This window comes from Neolamprologus multifasciatus, chromosome 18, assembly GCF_963576455.1.
Source record: "Neolamprologus multifasciatus chromosome 18, fNeoMul1.2, whole genome shotgun sequence".
Classification (NCBI taxonomy): Eukaryota; Metazoa; Chordata; class Actinopteri; order Cichliformes; family Cichlidae; genus Neolamprologus; species Neolamprologus multifasciatus.
In genome coordinates this window covers 2,860,964-2,879,497 of record NC_140456.1, presented here as the reverse complement: position 1 = coordinate 2,879,497, position 18,534 = coordinate 2,860,964, and the positions used below count along the sequence as shown (strand labels likewise).

Here is an 18,534-nt window from a genome sequence, read left to right as displayed (position 1 = left end):
GTACGAAGTGTTTTAATAAGAGTGAATTGCTGCCCATAGAGTCAAATATCTCCTTTACAGAAGAAAAAAGGGCGCGTTCGATTTTCTGTCACTCGAGTGAACTTTCATCACATTTTCAGGCTTGTAGGAGGCAGGTTTGTAAAACACTGCACATTTCATGCTACTCACCAAAGTATAAGATCTCCTGTAATCTCATATAAATGTGTTTAACCTTTACACTGACAGGGATTTCAAACTTTCTTCATCCAAAGTGAAAGCAGAGTTACAAGTTACCCCAAGGTTCCTGATAGATTATTCAACGAATGTCGAAAGAGGACCAAGAGCTTTCATCATCGTAGATACAAATCTGTCAGGAGCACAATTATAACTGAATGCCATCTGCATAGCAGCAATAGCAAATGTCCTCAACGGGGCTCAAAATATGCTGAAGAGGAAGTAGATATATTAGAAACAGTAAGGGGCCCAATAAAGAACCCGGTGGCACACCGTGGGAAAGGGAAGTGGCAGATGACCTGTACTTAGAAACCGCCACAGAAACGCATCGTTCAGACAAACATGAGAACCACTCCAAGGCAGATCCAGATACACCGACTAGGGCTGGGCGATATGACCCAAAATTCATATCTCGATATTTTTTAGCTGGATGGCGATATAAGATATATATCTCGATATTTTTTAGCTGGATGGCGATATAAGATATATATCTCGATATTTTTTAGCTGGATGGCGATATAAGATATATATCTCGATATTTTTTAGCTGGATGGCGATGTGAGATATATATCTCGATATTTTTTAGCTGGATGGCGATATAAGATATATATCTCGATATTTTTTAGCTGGATGGCGATTTAAGATATATATCTCGATATTTTTTAGCTGGATGGCGATATAAGATATATATCTCGATATTTTTTAGCTGGATGGCGATATAAGATATATATCTCGATATTTTTTAGCTGGATGGCGATGTGAGATATATATCTCGATATTTTTTAGCTGGATGGCGATATAAGATATATATCTCGATATTTTTTAGCTGGATGGCGATTTAAGATATATATCTCGATATTTTTTAGCTGGATGGCGATGTAAGATATATATCTCGATATTTTTTAGCTGGATGGCGATATAAGATATATATCTCGATATTTTTTAGCTGGATGGCGATATAAGATATATATCTCGATATTTTTTAGCTGGATGGCGATATAAGATATATATCTCGATATTTTTTAGCTGGATGGCGATGTAAGATATATATCTCGATATCTTTTAGCTGGATGGCGATATAAGATATATATCTCGATATTTTTTAGCTGGATGGCGATATAAGATATATATCTCGATATATTTTTTTAAAGCCATAAAGTAAGAACAAAAAGAGAGTTCTTAGTCAAAGCTGTGTCCCAGATGTCACGCGGGCACTTTTATTAACATACAGCATAGATGTACATGAAAAAAACTACTCAAAAATAAATTATGAGCATTTATTAAATAATAATGCTCCATAAATAAAAGAAAAGTATGTTGTTTTTGTCCATAACAAAAAGCTCACAATTGTGCAGTCAAAATGTAAACTAAAAGACAATTTTTTGACAGATTGCTGAGCGCCATGTTCCACATAAAATCGGTTCGCGGTCATCAAGCACAACTAGAATTCATACATAAGGCGCGCTGTCAACTTTTGAGAAAATTAAAGGATTTTAGGCTGTGCATGGCGTTAGCGTGGTTAGCTCGTTAACACGTTGACGCCGTCCAGCCCCACGCACGGGGCGATGCGCAGTAACTCGTTAACGGAGATTTGCCGTGTTCATCTTGTCGCTGCCTGCAGGTGAAGCGATGGGGGAGGAGGGGGAGTTGTGTTCAGTGAAGGAGAGGCGAGGCCGAGTAACATTGCGTAGAGACAAAAGTGGACGAAAGAGAGGCAAACTTGTGGCTCCACAACTATAATTATAGCGTAACATAGACTATATCGATATAAAAGATATTGTCACATCTTATATCTCGTATAAAAATATATCGATATTTTTAAAAAACTCGATATATCGCCCAGCCCTAACACCGACCCAATATTTGTTGGGTTTTTCTCTGTGTGTAGTATTGTGGGGTCTACCTTACAACACAAAGCACCTTGAGGTGACTGTTGCTATATAAATAAAACTGAATTGAATAATTAACATCATAACAATGGCAGCAGCATTATGCGAGGCATCGTTTCTGCTGCTTTGAGTTACTGGACTGGACCTCGTGTCAGATAAGCACTCTAGTGCTACAGTCGGTCTAAAGGAAGCTGGTTGGAGAGCAGAATTACTGTGTGTAATGAACTTGTAAACCTGCTTCAAAGATGGGGACCGGGTGTCCGACTGTTTGCAGTCAGGGCTGCTTTGCAATCTGTTATCAGCTTACAAATGAACTACATGCAGTCTGATAGTGATAATTCAATGATTAACTAAAAACACAGAAATTCACATTTTTAATGACCCAACCAAGATGAGATGCAGGAATACAGCCAGCTGGAAACCACCTGTGTGGCAGGAAGAGTAGACCCAAGATGCAGGACTCGGAAAACACGATGAAAACTTAAAAGCAGCTTTATTTATGAGCATTCACAAAGTAAATGTAACATAAGCCTGGAATCTAATGCAGGTACGAGGAGGGACACAGCAAAGAGCCAGATAAGACTGAGACCATATATATACACACAGGATAACAGGTGGGGGCACAGCTGGGACCAATCACAGAGCACGAGACAGAGGAAGTAGACACAAGAAAGAAGAGACATCAAAATAAAACAGGAAGCAGCAGACACGGTGACGGGACACAAAAACAGAAAGGTAAACAAACATGGAGACATGGCGAAGGGAACAGGAAGGGAACTAATAAACCTAAAGTCATCAATAACCAAACTATAGACATAAAATGATCCTATAGGGAACTAGCACAGGTAAACATTAAGGACAGAACCAAGAAACAAAAACCGCTTCTCCAAACCCAAAGGCCTGGGTCATAACACCAGTGCCCTGCTGCAAAGAGACGTGTTGCAGACAGGTTGCACTCATCAGCACACACTGGCTCAGGCTGACTGCAGTTATTTTCTCCCTCTGTGAGTGATTCAGTGACCACCAGCTGACCTCTGCGATAACCCTGTTACTGAAATCTCCAGATTCAGCCACAGTCTTCCTCCAACACCTCTCTTTAGAAATGACCCACCTTCAGATGCTGCTCCTGTCTTGTTGGTGCTGACATGAACTTTAATCTTACCCAGAAGTTGTTTCAGAGAGCAGCAGAAAGAGCCAATCAGCAGTCTCATCTGTTCACCGCAGCCGCTCGTCAAAAACGAAACCGGTTCTGACTCGAAGCACAAAAACATCCCAGAGCAGCCCGACAATCAGCAGCCATCTTGGAGGTAATGAGAAAACGGTGACTGTTTTAACGTTTCATTGACCTCACCGGCTCGCTGATTACACTTGTCAATATTGTGCTGCACGCCGCCGCTGCCTCCTGAGCAGGAAGAAGATGAGACAGCGGTGAACGGGCCACTTATGGTCTCAGCGCCTCAGCAGAATCGCAGATGAGTGGACTGACTCGATGCAGAGCAGGATGTGTTCATTTCTCAGTCACACAGCAGCTGATACATTAAAGCAGGATTTGTTTCTGATGGCACAAAATAATCACCACTTACTTTTCAAAGCGGGTGACGACGAGTGTTTTCACAGCTGCTTCCTGGCTTTTAAAATCGGCTGTTTTCAGCGGCTCAGTGGCAGCAAGCTGGCCTGATGTGTTAGAAATGTTATAATTTACAAGCATTCATAGCTGAAATGTTTAATGGCACAAACAGTTTGCAATCAATATATTTAATCAACACTTACGTTTCAGCCTTGCATTGATTCCTGCACACACACACATCAGCGTCTCTGGATTTAAAATAAAAGCGGGAACACCAGGAGACCCTGATCAGTCGATCTGGGTCAGTTAATAACTTCCTCTATTGGTTTCGATGTGTTTCACTACAACTTGTTCATGAACAAACCGATTAATTCACAGGATGTGAGAGACGGGAATGTCGGCAGGTATGCAAAGATTGACCTTCCCGCAGGGACTCACCTGTCAGCAGATCAGGTGTGTGTGTCTTTAACATGTTACACTCGTGTCTAAAAGGTTTACATTGAAAATTACTCCCTCTCTGACATCCCATTGGTTTAAAAATTAGACAGAGCTCTCTGTGTGTGAAGCCCCGCCCCCTTCACACACATGTAAACAGGCTGAGTGAAACATCTTCCTGGTTAAATAACCGTCCGTGTTTCTGTACCGACAGCGAAACGTTGCTGACTGACGGATAAATCTGTTGATGTTTGCTCGGTAATCACAACAACACCCCCCTCCCCCCCCCCCACAGCTTTATTTATAAGCTGACCCACCTCTGTCACTCTGTCCAGATGTGACACGCAGGCATCTCCTGCATTAGAGTAATTACGCACACACAGAAAAAAAAAGTGTTTTTGTGTATTTTGCATCAGGCGGCTGCAGTTGACTTTAACAGACGCTCGGCGTGCCATCTGTGGGGCCAAAGCTCTTAATCACCCTTAAGTCTATTGGACAGTGCAGCAAATGTCCTTAAGAGCTTAAAAAGCACAACCGGCACACTTTCACACACATTTACACATCAGCTCTGAAGGATTGTGCGTTCTTTTTTTTTTAGCAGACTTCAGATAATTACCATCTGCAGATCGTTATTTATTCTCTTATCTTGCTAACATGTGACAAATTAAAGGAAAAACTGAAACACAGACCCCTCCTACCAAATGCTAGACGTCCAATGGCTTTGTTTTCTGGGATGAATCTGGTCAGCTATAGTCTCTGCTGTTAGAAAGGCGTTCTTTCACACACTTATAGAGGTGAAAGTGTAAGATTTTCAGCTTAATATGGGACTGGAATTAGTTTCAGTTCAGTTTCAGTTTTATTTGTCATATGCAAGTTAGCACAGGGTCAACATTGCAATGAAATGTGTTTGACGAGCAGCAGTCACTCAGCAGCATGATACAGTAGGAGAAAATATAATAAAATATAATAAAATAAAATAAAAAAATAGAAAAATAGTAAGGAGCAAAATATTAGAGAGACATGGTAAAAGAGAAAAGATGACTAAATATATATGTATCTATAAATTTATTATTAATTATTTATTATTAGTGAATTATTAGTGAATCTGCCTCAGCTGTTACAGCCACCACTTTTATTATCATAAACTATATGATGCAGTCTGCTTAGTGTCTTCATCATCAATTAGCTGAGCTGCATCATAGAGGTGACGTTTTAAAAGAACATCCAGCAGATGATGAGCTGATGACACTCACACAGCTGTCACTTCAAATCTATTTTTAATGAAAACATCAGGAAAAAATGTTCATCATCGAAATATTAGCTGGGAAAGTGTAGTAGGAACAAGAGTGACACATCCAGACAGCATTCATAAGAGTAGAAATGCTCTGATAGCAAAACCATCAGAGCTGTAAAATGAAGCCAAACACTGCACTTACTCTGATGTCCACTAGGGGCTGCCTCCAACCTAGTCCTCATGGATTCCCAACTTTACAGCAAAAATAAATGTTTACAACCTGCTACAAAGGTAAACAAACAAAAACCACTTTAGGTCTCTACTGACAGCAATGATAAGGCTTAAAGTTAGGGGCGTGGCCACTTTGATTGACAGGTTAGAAACAGAAAGCTGTTGCTCCTACCTGTGTGCTGGGCTGCACCTGCACAGGACATTTCAACCATGTCTGTGTGAGTCTGTGCTTCAAATTTGATGAGAGCCATTCTAGTATAATAGTCTGTTACTTAGCGGTAAGTGGATAACCTAGCAGTGTGAGTGTGTGCAGACGTGTATAGTTTATAATTTAGCTGATAAACACTCGGCCCATTTATCTAAATTGGGTCAAACACTTACAGCTCCATAAAGTATGACAGCAACCAAAATGCTCATAGTGGTTTCCAAATGTGATGAGTAAAATAGTAAAATAGTCACAAAATTAGTTTATGTGACTATTTTACATCTTGACTCGGCTCTTTGTGTTAATTCACCTCTTTGCATTCAGTCATTAGTTATTAATCTCTGGCTCTCTTTCACAGTGTGTATCTCCCCCCCACCTCCAACTGATCACAGCAGATGCCTGCCCTCCCTGAGCCTGGTGCTGCTGGAGGTTTCTTTGTGTTGAAAGGGAGTTTTTCTTTCCCACTGTCCCCATGTGCTTTCTCATAGGCTGAAATGTAAATAATCATGTAAATATTCAGTCAGTGTGTGTGTGTGTTCGTTTTGGACCCTCATACTTAAACCCAGCATGCGCTGAGGTGATTTATCTCATAATGAGCTCATGCTAACTCCATCATGGCTAAAAACTCATCGCTGACCCTCCGCGGTGAGCTCCGGGGTCCCGTAGGCGGCTATAATTAGCACCGTCCCGGTGAGCAGGCAGCATATGTAGAGCGGGGGCGGTTTTTGGCTCCTACACACACACTTCCGTGTTTATCTGTCACCGTAAAGCAGGAAGCACTGTAGTAATGTGTAGGAGTTGACGAGCCCTCCTGCTGCTGGTTCCTCACAGGTATGTCCACCGGTTACCGTCTCAACTCTCTCCCCCTAACGTCCCCCTCCCGCCTGTCTCCGCTCCGTAAACCCTCCGCAGCCGTTTGGACCGCAGACATTAGCCTCTCCCGGGCTAATTCCTCCCGGACGGTCCGTGTTTACACCGCTGTTCCTGTTTAGCCCATTAACGAGCCTCCCGGCCTCTCTGCTGTCTCTGTTGAAGGTGTCTTATGAAGCCACAGTCAGGTGATTTCTGCCGTTACAGGTAAAGAGAAAGCAGCCGGGGAAGGAGCTACATGGAGGCTAACTAACTGAGCCCGGATCCGTCGGTGCTCGGCAGACGATCACACACACACACACGGGGACTGCGGTACATCGGTACCGAAATGCCAGCCGGTAAGCTGCGTGTCGGTGTGTGTCGATGAGTGTGAGTGTGTGTGCTGACATGTTTGACAGATATCCCTACAGTCCGCTGTGTCAGTGTTGCGTTTAAGTGTTGGGCTAATTGTTACAACGGTAAATGGCTGTCTGAAAAAAGTGCGGTGGTGTGTTCATGGTCACTGTTTCACTGTGGGATTTTTAAGGTGTCACCTGTAGTCCCCGCAAATGACGGATCAATCGATTAATTGATGATCTTCATCCTTAAAATGCTTTTCAAAGTAGATAATCTTTTTTTTAGTCCAGATTGTTACACGTTTCACCTATAGAGTGTAACACATATCTTCAAATCAGTTTATAAACAAAATAATCTGTTTTTTTCTTCAATTTGAGGAGCTGCAGATTGTTACTTTTGACATACAAAGGCCCTAATTCATTTAACTGCTTAAAAAAACCCAGTTATGATTTAAGTTTCCGTGAATATGGAGAATATTACGACAGTGCAGCTCTTCTGTCCTTCCCTAAAAGGTCAAACTCACTCGCTGTTTAGTTCAGCTCCAACCGAGATCTGCTCAGCTCAGCAAGATTGGTCTTGAGGAAGAAAAATTTTTTGACAAGACGACGACATTACTGACAACATCTAACAAGGAAGGGCCTGACATGTCATCACACGGTTCAGAGTGAATCATTGTCCTCGTCAGTAGGGAGTGTCCACTGGAAAACTTGGGTGGTAACTTGTACATCCATTGTCTGCTTTTGTCGAATAAACATAAAAATGCCTTTCAGTACAGAAAAAACTTTTATGTGGTGCAAGAAAAGCAAGAAAAACACCAAAACAAGGTGCTCGATGGAGGATAAGCTCCACAAATAAAATATCCAAGTCATTTTTAAATCTAAAAATGGAGACGGTGTCCTTCTCTTCTCACCATCGCCTGTCGGTTGGATGTAACTGCTTCTGTGCCGTGAAAGAAATAAGTATGAGATGTGGGCTAAATCTATCAAGCGCTGCCTCGAGCCGTGCAGTAATTGTGATAACGCTGATATAAACTCATTTCTGATCTAAAGCTTTTCCTCTGAATGCTGTTGTGAGTCACTCCTGCTGCCAGTAAGGTGCGGTCAGACCTGTGAGGCCAGGTGGAGTTTAACCCTCTGATGTGATGAAAAGCAGCCGATGATGAGAGCAGGGCTGTAAACAGGAATAAATTGTAGGAGATGGCAGGAGTTAGCTTCTCTGAGCTGTCCCTCCTGCTCTGCTGCAAACATTATTTGATCATCCAGGTGAATAAGCTGCACTTTATTTCTGAAGATCAGACTTGTTTGTACCTGAACCAGCCTGACTCTATCACTCCTAAGCTGGCTGAACACTGGTCAAACGTCATTGTCAGTGTCTGTAAGCTCAGATCACCATGACTGCTCTCTGCAGCAGCCGTGTAACTACTGGTGCAGTTTTAATGTCAGCTTGGTTTCAAAATAATCGTTTGTTAAGGAGGAATTGATCTTAATTTTCTGCTTAATCCTAAACATTCACCTACATGCACGAGCAGCTGGATCCCAGATGTCCACTTCATTAGATTCCTGGAATATTATGGATTTTTGTGGAAGTGTGTTGCAGAGAGGAAGCATCAGTCTCAGAGGCGATTTGACGCCTGGGTCCGTTTAACAGAAATGAATCCAGATGCTTTTTCCTGTTGTTTCCTCCCTCACGGTATTTTCTGCATCCAGCCCACAAAGTTTGATTTGTGGAAATGATGCAGCTGCTGTCGGCATCACAAAGCCTTTATTGTCATTGAACGTTTGCGGTGTATTCAAGTAAATAATCAAACATGTGTAAACATAAAAACAGTTCTCATATAGCACTCTGGATGCGTGAGACGTCTTCCAGTGTAAGATACCAAAACCTGTCCAAGTGCTGTTTGTTTGTTTGAGCATTTGGAAAGAAGCTGTGGTGCTTCTGGATTTCATGGACGTCTACTAGAAGGCAGCAGAAGTCACACGTGAACTTCTGATAGTTTCAGGGATTTCTTTTCCTCGTGCAGACGGTGACAGAAGGGTTGGGGTGGTATAGAGAGGCTGTTGATGAAGTGATTCCTGCCCTCACCTGTGGTCGCGAGCTGTGCATAGTGACAGAAAGAAAGAGCTCATGGATACGAGCTGCAGAAACGAGTTTCTCTGAAGGATGTCTGGGCTCTTCCTTAGAGGCAGAGTGAGGAGCTCCATCACTTTAAAGGGCTCAGAGTAGAGCTGCTGCTTCTCCACGTTGATAGGAGCTGGGTGAGGTGGTTCAGGATGTCGCTGGAGTGATTATGTCTCCCAGCTGGACTGGAAAAGCCTCTGTGCCCCCCCAGAAGAGCTGGAGGAGTTGGCCAGAGAGAGCTTGGACTGCTGCCCAGATGCAGAGAAGCAGCAGAAGATGGATTTAAGTTTCTGAGTTTGAAAACTTCTCATTCATCACAGAGGAAGTCGTAAAGTTTGATTCTCAGGGATTTGACGGGGTTTTTGTTTTCTGCCGGCTGTAGGTGGAGTGAGTCACACGTCTCGACTTTGGAGTTTGTCATCTTAAAATTCAGCATTTTTGTTTCGTTTTTTCTTCTTTCGCTCTCTGTAACTCATCTTTTATCTGCTGCATTAAAGATGAAGTCAAATAAAATGAATCACAGTCTTTTTATTAAAAACACATCGAGGTTCCTGTGATCTACTGCAGTGGTTTTTTCTTGTCCTTCTTACTCTTTGTCCTCAATTTGACCCCTTTAAACTTGAAGCAGTGATACGTGATTTCAGACTGTGTGTGTGTGTGTGTGTGTGTGTGTGTGTGGAGTCTTGACTGTTTCTATTTTGGGAAAGTTGGACTTTGGGCGCCCTCGCCTTTTCTCCTCCTCGAGCAGCAGCTCTGGCAGGTGACCAGCTGCTGTTTACTGCAGATCGTTTCTCTCCTAAAAACCCACTTGGCCGCTGAGACGAGTAGGATGAGAAACGAGTCTGCGGGCCAAGAAACGATCTCCCCCCAGACGGACTCATTATGCTTTGGAGCAGTAGCTGGTGCTGGTGGTGGAGCAGGAGACGGAGGTGGTATTTCAGGCTGCTGATGTGTGTGGATGCTGGCGGTTTTGCTGCAGACGGCATCTGCAGCTTCAAGGACTCTGCATCCCTGCAGGCCTCGAGTCTGCTCTATAATTAGTCCTGGTGCTAAACTGCTGATTGCATTAGTGTTAATGTGACGCTTTCAACATCGACCCCCGATGGGCTGAAGGAGCCGCGCAGGGGTGTGTGTATGCATGCATGTGTGTATGCATGTGTGTATGCATGTGTGTATGCATGTATGTATGCATGCATGTGTGTATGCATGTGTGTATGCATGTATGTATGTATGCATGCATGTGTGTATGCATGTGTGTATGCATGCATGTATGCATGTGTGTATGCATGCATGTGTTTGCTGGACCCAAACGTCCCTCCTTATGTTTGTTTACCTTAACATTAAAAGTTTTCCACTTTTAAAGGGTGAAAACATTGTTTGGACACATGCAGCTCTTCAGAGCACTGAACTAATTATTATAATATTTTATTAATAATAATATTGTGATTTACACTTCCTTAATAAATGACTCCAGATTGAAGTAAAGGCCTACGCTGGGAATAAAAGTAGGGAATTACATTTACTTGGAAACTACTCGATAAAGATGAGACAAGACTAAACCTCTGTGAGGGTTAATCAGATCACAGTTTGTGATAACAAAAATGAAAATGCTCAGATTTCTCGGTTGCTATGGTTACACATCCCACTGAAGAGTCTGTCATGCACGCTGTTGGTGTCGGTGACAAACAGCGTTTTGTGACCGTTTCGCTTCATTTTAAAACGATTTAACGGCCAAGTTTAAAATAACTTTATTCTAAAACGAGCTCCCAGACAGACGGTGGGCGTCAGCGATTGGTCCTTAGTTTTTTCACGCTCGCAGCTCGTTCTCGCCTCCGTTTGGCTGCTAATTGGGCGAAGGAATGTGCTGCTCCCCTCCCCCGCTCGCTAAACAGTCGTTTCACAGGGAGATGCTAACGGGCTGCAGCTGCGGTGATGTCACTTTTTCTTATTTTTCACATGAACTCTGCAGCGGACGTGACAAACTCGCTGTTGTCTCGACGACGAGCCCTCCATGCTCATGTGCATCCAACCAAAGGCTCGTCCAATCAGCATCGGTGTCACGTTTCCTTATTTTCTGCTCCAGTGGTGGACGTTCATGTCAAACATGGCTCAAGTTATGACATCAGTGTAGCTACAAGGCTTCAGATTGCTTTAAACACAGGTTTTTCCTATCTGTGAAAGAGCATTGAGAGGGAATGACGCTAATATGGTCATCTCATTCCCACGGTTTGCAAAGGACAGCCAATCAGAAGACAGCTAGCTTAAAGGAGGGTTGGCTTCAAGCCTACCCAGTCAAAGTTGAATCAGGCGTGTGCGTCTGAGCCATTGCGAGACAGGAAGTGCACAAAACTGTGTTGATTTGGCTCATTTTCAGTTCTCTTGTCATTTATAGTCGACACAGATTCTTCTGAGCGCTGCTCCATTCCCAGAGCTCTCGCTCCCGGGCGTGTTGTGGTCTAGAGGCTCTCATTATCCTCAAAGTGTTAACCACCTCAATTAAGTCATTATGTAGGACAAACCTGCCGTCGCTGCTGTCGCCTCTCCCTGTGCTGCTGCTGCTCTTTAAGTCTGAACGAACAGTCAGATAAGCGCACGGGGAGATAAGTGGAGATAAATGGAAATATTCCTGATGGGAAACATTTTTTCTTCTCCTGTTATTATGCAGAGACATTTACATTCAGGGTAATCTGAAGAGGACGCTTCAGTCTACCACTCAGATCCTGATGCCCGTCAGAGTAGCCGCTAAACGATGCTTTAAACGGTCACGTGTGGCCTTTCGACTCTGTGATGAAGCACCTCTGCTCGCTCCCCAGAAGCTACATTAGCCTAATGTTTTTCATGATGCTGTCGTCACTTCTTTGGATGTTGGCAGAGTGCCTGGTTGGTCCCAGTGCTGCAGGAGGTCTGCTGATGCCACATTTACCAGCCCTGCCTTAAAACCGTCTTCATCTATTGGCTATAAATCGATTGTACCAGCAGCCTTTGAGCAAACGGCACCAGCTTGTCTTAAGAAGTCAGGAGTTTTGGGTCTGTCTTAGGTCTTAGTTTCCAATTGTTTGGCTGATAAGTGAACCATCTTAAACAGTTACACATGAGTTATAAGTGGAGATCGACTAATCACCGAAACCCCTGAAATTCTACCATACGAAGAGCTGAATGAAACAGATTGTTAAACGTGTCCACTGCAGCCATCGTCTGTGATATTTACCTTTTTAAATGTGTGTTTCTTCCATTCCCGGTGAACGCTATCACTCGCTTCCCTGTTACGGTCGATTTATCAATCAGCCAGACTTCAACGGCCGCGCATCATCGTCCACGTTCAGCGCCGATTTTGGGTTATTCATAGGTAAACGCTTTTGCAAATGGACACAACCGCAGTATTGCTCGGCGTAAGCGGCACAGGATGAATGGAAATCATGTACAAAACATCACATGCAGTAAGCTGGAGGAGCTTTATTTTGAGAACTGCTTCAATGAACGTGATAGAAGTTCTTGAGATCTGTTGCAGCTGTCAGCAAAAAGAAATGAAGGTTACTAAAAGCTCGGTGCTTTGTTCTGAACATGAATGAAAAGAAAACCAAATCTGCTGTAAATCAGAGCTGTTGTAAAGGGAATCTGAACTGGAACACCTTTAAAAACATCAGAAACGGTTTTTTTCTTATTTCTTGAAGAATTTCTTTAATTTGAAGAAAAAACAAGGTCAGGTTTTCCCTTCCTGTTTAGCTGCTTGCACCTGTCGCCCGGTCTTGATTACTTGATCGATCCGATGGTTCAGACTTCTCGATGTGCGTCCTGGCTGAATGAAACATACTTACGATCGGACGGCCCGAGATGTTCGACGACCTCGGTCTCCTAAAGGCCGAGGTCGTCGAATCGAACAGTCGATTTGTTGCTATTTTCTGATCTTCTGCAGATCATCATCATCAGTTAATCGAGAAAAATATGTGGCAGATTAATTGATCATGAAAACAATCATAAACAACAGCAACAATGTAACCTTCAGAAGATGAGACACCAGCGTACGCTGATGGATTACACAATCTAAAATTAGCAGGCTGCTAATTGATTTTCATCCCCTAAAGAAAACAAAATGAGTCGAGAAACGTTCGACCGAGAAAGAAACGGAGAAGAGTGCAGGACGCATTCAGAGATCATCGGTAGAAATCAGGCAGTGTTCAGAAAACTGTGTCAGAATAAAGGTTAATGTGATAGATGTGCTATAACCACAGCTACCGTGTGCAGGGTTGCCATTAAAAAAAAACATTGTTGCACTTTTATTTGCGTTGTCGGTGCTTACGCCGCTGTAAAAGCGTCTAAATAGATCAGGACCACCTGCGGCGAAGGCCCTCCGTCCACTCACATCTTCAAAGTTGCGTCGGATGAGAAGCTGGTCGCCCGTTTGCGTCCTCGGTGGAACACGGGAGTATTTAGGATGCAGGAGGAGTCGCAGTGAAAGAAACCCAGCGGGTTGTTTTGATGCTCCGCTGGCTAATTGTACGTGAGCCGTCGGTTCCTGTGCTCTTAGGACGGTTCCTCCCTCAGTTGTTGGCTGTGATTTGTATTCACAGTGGAAGACGGTTTGTTCTGCAAAGGAGGATTTTGGCCTAAATATAACTTCAAAGGAGATGCGCCTCGCTCTGTTTCCCCCACTGGTTGCGTCTTTGCAGACGGGGAAGCTTTTATCTTTCTGTGCTTGTTGTTTGACGCCCAGCTCGCTGCTTTTCAGCACTTCGGGATGGATTTTGCACCTTTCTTCTGGTCTGTTTTGTAGTCGGGTGTCAGCATCACAGGTGTTAGTACAGAGATGATGAGCCGCAGTCCTCCGTCAGGACAACAGCAGCATGTAAAACAGCCAAACGGGGGGCGAAGCTTCCAGTTTTCACTGCAGATGCTATAAAATGTGTGCAGCTTCCACATGATGTTAACCCTCTGAGGTCGCCATCGATCACGACTTTAATCTCGATTCTAATCATAAGTAGATTTAGTTTTTATTAAATTGTTCTTCCAAGTCTTGGAGGTCAGGGGACAAAGACGACGATCTTAGCTGACAAATCAAAAACTCGTCACGCCTTCCTCCCAAACGCAGGGTTGGGTCGGGTTATGCTGCGTAGCTGATTGATTCATCTAGCGTTCATTTCTCCAGCCAGATGTGTGGAAGCAGATCACATCTGTACAGTCGCTTGATGGACATATTCTAACATTTACTAGTGGAATAAAAATGTATTTGGTTTTGTAGCTGAAGGGGAACCTCATCATATCAGGAGGCTGCTGACATTTAAACGCCGCATGTTTGATATGGACCGGCTGAATTTCAGGCTGCTGTCAGTCCAACCTCGTAACCTTTGCTGTGAAAACAGGAAGAGTGTTTTCTTCACGGCACAGCTTAATCTTGTAGTTGCCACATTGCTCCCTTATGGCTGTTTGCTGCCAGACCTTGCCTTTCAGTTCAGCGTCAAGAGATTTATTTTTGCAGTTAGATTGTTGTTTAGAAAGGTGCACAGTGTCGTATCTAAAGACCACAACCCGTCCATCGTGGCGCTCTCGTGTTCCTCTCTCGGTGTTTTGTTTTCAGAGCGCACGCGACTCGCGCGGTAGCGGTCCAGACGCTCGCTGTGAGGTCCCTCTGGCTCTGCAGTCTGTCCTTTTTTGGATGCGAGAGGCTGTTTGTGAAGTCTGTGGAAAGAATGTCAGGACACAATGAGCAGGAGGAAGAAAACACAGCTAAACTTTGCTTATTTTAGAATAAGCAAAGTGACTAAAGCTTTGCATAAATGAGCACTGTCTACAAACACCACGCAGTGACCTGCTTGGATGTTTGATGTTTGGCTTCACTTGGTCAGGTGTAGGAAAAGGTCATGGGCGGGGCTAAAAAAACCTTCTGGCTGCTCAAACTAGTGATGAACCCAGCATCTAATTTACTGTTAAGCTGATTTAAACAGGAAGAAATCACGTTTAGTTGATTGTTTTGAAACATTTCAATAAAAGTGAGTCGTAGATGAGGTTAAATGTTACAATCATAAATCAATCAATTTGTTTTCATAGGTATACTGCTGCCGTTCCACCAAACGTCGCTAAATTTTAGCGGACAGACGTTGACCTCAGATCAAGTCTGTTTCTCTCGGCTAGGTGTCATATTAACATGAATTTAATGTAATTGTTGAGTTAACAGTAGCTTTAATTAGAGTGCACGACTCACATTTATATACTGGATGCACCTTGTGGTTCAAAATGGTTTTGTGCAGCTGAGCTTCGTTATCAACTCCATCTCCACCCAGCTGGTGTGTATTCAGATTCTGTTCATATTTTTATTATTTTAGGTTTGAAGCTGTTTGATAAAAAGCTAATTTAAGAAACAACTAGAAGCTAATAAAACCTTCAGAATTAGGGCTGCCACGATTAGTTGACTAGTCACGATTACGTCGACGACTGATTTAATAGTCGGCGCGTCGTTTGAAGCTTTGTAAGATCCCAAAAGACGCAGGAATAAGTAGTAGGATTTAAGAGTGTAATAACGGACTGAAACAGAAGATGGCAGCACTGCATGTACAAGGATGCCAGCTGCCGTTAAACCCCGAAGAAGAAGAAGAAGAAGCTGTGTCCCAGAATTCATAGCGCGGCCCAGCTCCCAACAATGGCCGCAGCTAGTTAGCTTTAATATTACTCTTATTATTCTTTCTGGGTCACAAAATAAACGTTTAACATATTTTCAGGCGAGAATGTAGCTGTGTAAACCTCAAATATCTGCTCAGTTTATCAAGACACCACATATTTTCAAAAGCGCTCCGACGTTTTCAGAGACGTCTGTTACCCACTAGCTCGATAGTTAGCCGGGGGCTAGGCTAACTAGAGCCGTGAGAACACCGGACTCCCAGCAAATCGTTTTCAAACCCACCGCCGTCTTTCGCTACTCAGGTTAAACATGATATATAAGTCACTTAGATAACTTAAAAATGTTATTGTTTGGCTTTTTTTAGTATTTTATTTGTTCCTGAGTAAATCGGTTTGGCTGAGATTAAAGTTATAGTTTTTACACAGCTGAATAAACGTCAAGCAGACAGCTGATTATCAGAAGTGTGAGATGCTGGAGAATTTACTCCGGTGTCCTGTTATATTTTAGATAGCAAGGAGTTTATTAAACTTCACCGAAACAATCTGCAAATGTCATTAAAATTTAATAAACTCTCATCTTGTCTTTATTTTTAGTTAGCACAGACCTTAAACACTTAAAGCTGTAAGCTAATGATAGTTATATAAGAGCAGATGCTGCTGGTGCAATAAGCTGTACGTTTTACGTCCAATGGATGATGATCTGATTAGTCGACTATCAAAATAATCGTTTGTGGCAGCCCTAATCAGAATCATCTCAGTAAATTCAGGAACAATAAAGTTTAGTTTGTCTCTCACAAGTAGTAAATACAAAAACGAAAAACAAAATCTACATAACATTAATAAAATGTAGCAAATATAATATGTAAATATTTCAAAAAGCAGCAGCAGCAGGAAACGGTAACTGAAGCTTTTAGTGTTTTCTGGCAAATGTCTGAGCAAAATAAAGGCGACTTAAATGGAAAAGTGTTTATTTGGAGATTATTTTTAACAGTTTCTGTCACATTTAATTTTGCAGCCTGTGTGTTTATATAAGAGTGGAAGTGGAAGCTGTGTCCTTCCCTGTTCATTCAATAATTGACCAATTGTTCTTGTTTTGGTTGTTTTTTGCTGCTCTAACAGAATAAAATCTGGTCCTGTCCTCTTCATTTAGTCCTGATATTGCATCTTTTGAACTACGCTGCGGTTCAGGAAACAGAGCCCTGCGATAAAAGTTTTAGGTAATTCTAAAAGACGGAGCACTGCTGTGATTTGTGCCTGTCTGGAGTGCTTTCAGCTCAGTCTGACTCTAAAATTAGAGCCCGAGCCGCCTGACTGTGTGAGGTATGACGGTATCTGCAGCAGCCATCTGTGGCCGTTACGCACCGAGCTGCTCCACACTCGCGAGGACGCGACATCAAGCGTTTCTCCGCTATCTAACCTTGAACCCGAGACCACGTCTACACTAACTCTCTGAAATTGAAAGTGCAACTTGGCTGAACTTCTGTTTGGATTGAAACGTGAACTCTTTTAAAAACAGACTGAATAAATCCATAAGTTTGCTCATCAGCAGAGATGAAAACATCTTTTTAAAACCTCATTTTTTGCCACATCAGTAAACTTATTAAGCATGTTTCTAAAACCAGATTACGACTGTTGTTATTTTTAACCCCGAGCACTAGCAGCCGTTTGGCAGGCGTCAAAGCTGGTCAAGGATTTTATAGGGTTAAATTTTCCTAGCGACCGCTGGTTGCCAAGTGGTCTCCAGGTATTTGCCAGGTGGTTGGCAACCAGTCTCTAGGCCTGTGTGGCAGCGGTCTTGGTGACGGCAGGTGTGAAAACTCGTCGAGGTTTTCTGGGGCAGCCGAGAGTCTCTGACTCACAGTTTCCCACATTTGTCCTGCACGAGGTTTCGACTTTTTGCGTTGGATTCCTGCTAGCTGTGATGAAACCTTCAGTTTGTGCCTCTTGTTGTGAATGTTGAGGTGTGTTTAGGATCAACATCCGTTAGAGAAACTGTCCTCTTGTCATCTTTTTAACGCTCCCGTGTCTCCGGTTGCAGCTCCGCCTGAACCAGCATCGATTCATGTTTGTGCTCAACATTCGGAGCCAAATGTCCACATTTAGACGTCGTCCTTGAGCGCGGTGAGGCCGGTCACAGCGGGAGGGTAACAGCGAGGATCTGTTCAAAGAGCAGATCGTCGTGAAAGAGAAAACCTGGCTCTGAATGTCGTCTCTCTTTGAATCCTGAAATGTTCTTCACTTCAGAGAAACGTCCTCGTGTTCAAGGTCTTCAACTAAAATTAGTCCCGAGTTACACAATCGCCGAGGCCCACACACACACTCGCACAGATGTAAATGCACATGCTCACACACATTTTTAAAAACGCCAAATTCCTTCAGCAGCAGTCTCTCAGCAAATCTGCGTAATTACTCTCCAATCAGGATGATTAAAACGCCGTCGACCCCGCACACGCACAAAGCCAGAACACTCATTATGTCATCTCTCCAGAGTGTGTGTGCATCTGTGTGTGTGTGTGTGCGGTGGGGGAATGATACCGACGTGGTTTTTTGGAGCCACTCTGCAGCGTCGCAGCTTCACCTGCGGCGTTTAGCTGAGCTGCTCTGCCGCTGCCGGCGGCGAGGGGAAACGAGCGCTGCAAGGTCAGTGGTGAGTGTCAGCATGTGAGGAGGGGGGAGGAGAGAGGGAGGGAGCGAGCGAGGCTGGAAACAAAAAAGGAGAGGGAGACTGTGGAGTCGAGGTCCACCTGGCAGGCCGTCCTCTGCGTCGCCTCCAACAAGATGGATTCGGAGAACAACGAGTCGGGTAGGGAGCGTCTTTTTAATAATG

The 18,534-nt window shown here is 43.4% G+C and overlaps 1 protein-coding gene and 1 long non-coding RNA gene across 3 annotated transcripts in view; one reads left to right on the top strand and one right to left on the bottom strand.

Annotated features, from left to right (window-relative positions):
- LOC146496999 (uncharacterized) overlaps positions 1 to 6,306 on the bottom strand; it is a 434,085-nt gene extending 427,779 nt beyond the window's left edge. Inside the window, exon 1 of the long non-coding RNA XR_014870803.1 lies at positions 589 to 6,306. This is a non-coding gene — a long non-coding RNA (uncharacterized LOC146496999). The remainder of the gene's footprint in view (positions 1 to 588) is intronic.
- Positions 6,307 to 6,480: 174 nt separating this feature from the next.
- Positions 6,481 to 18,534, top strand: part of efr3a (EFR3 homolog A (S. cerevisiae)) — a 128,388-nt gene continuing 116,334 nt past the window's right edge. Inside the window, exons 1-2 of one of the 2 annotated variants that reach the window (XM_085140645.1) lie at positions 6,481 to 6,605; positions 6,852 to 6,982. In XM_085140645.1, coding sequence (XP_084996771.1) covers positions 6,973 to 6,982 — 10 coding nt within the window. In that variant the 5' untranslated portion in view covers positions 6,481 to 6,605; positions 6,852 to 6,972. Of the gene's footprint in view, positions 6,606 to 6,851; positions 6,983 to 12,976; positions 18,511 to 18,534 lie in introns of those variants that run through there. The other variant, XM_085140644.1, reaches the window with a different exon arrangement.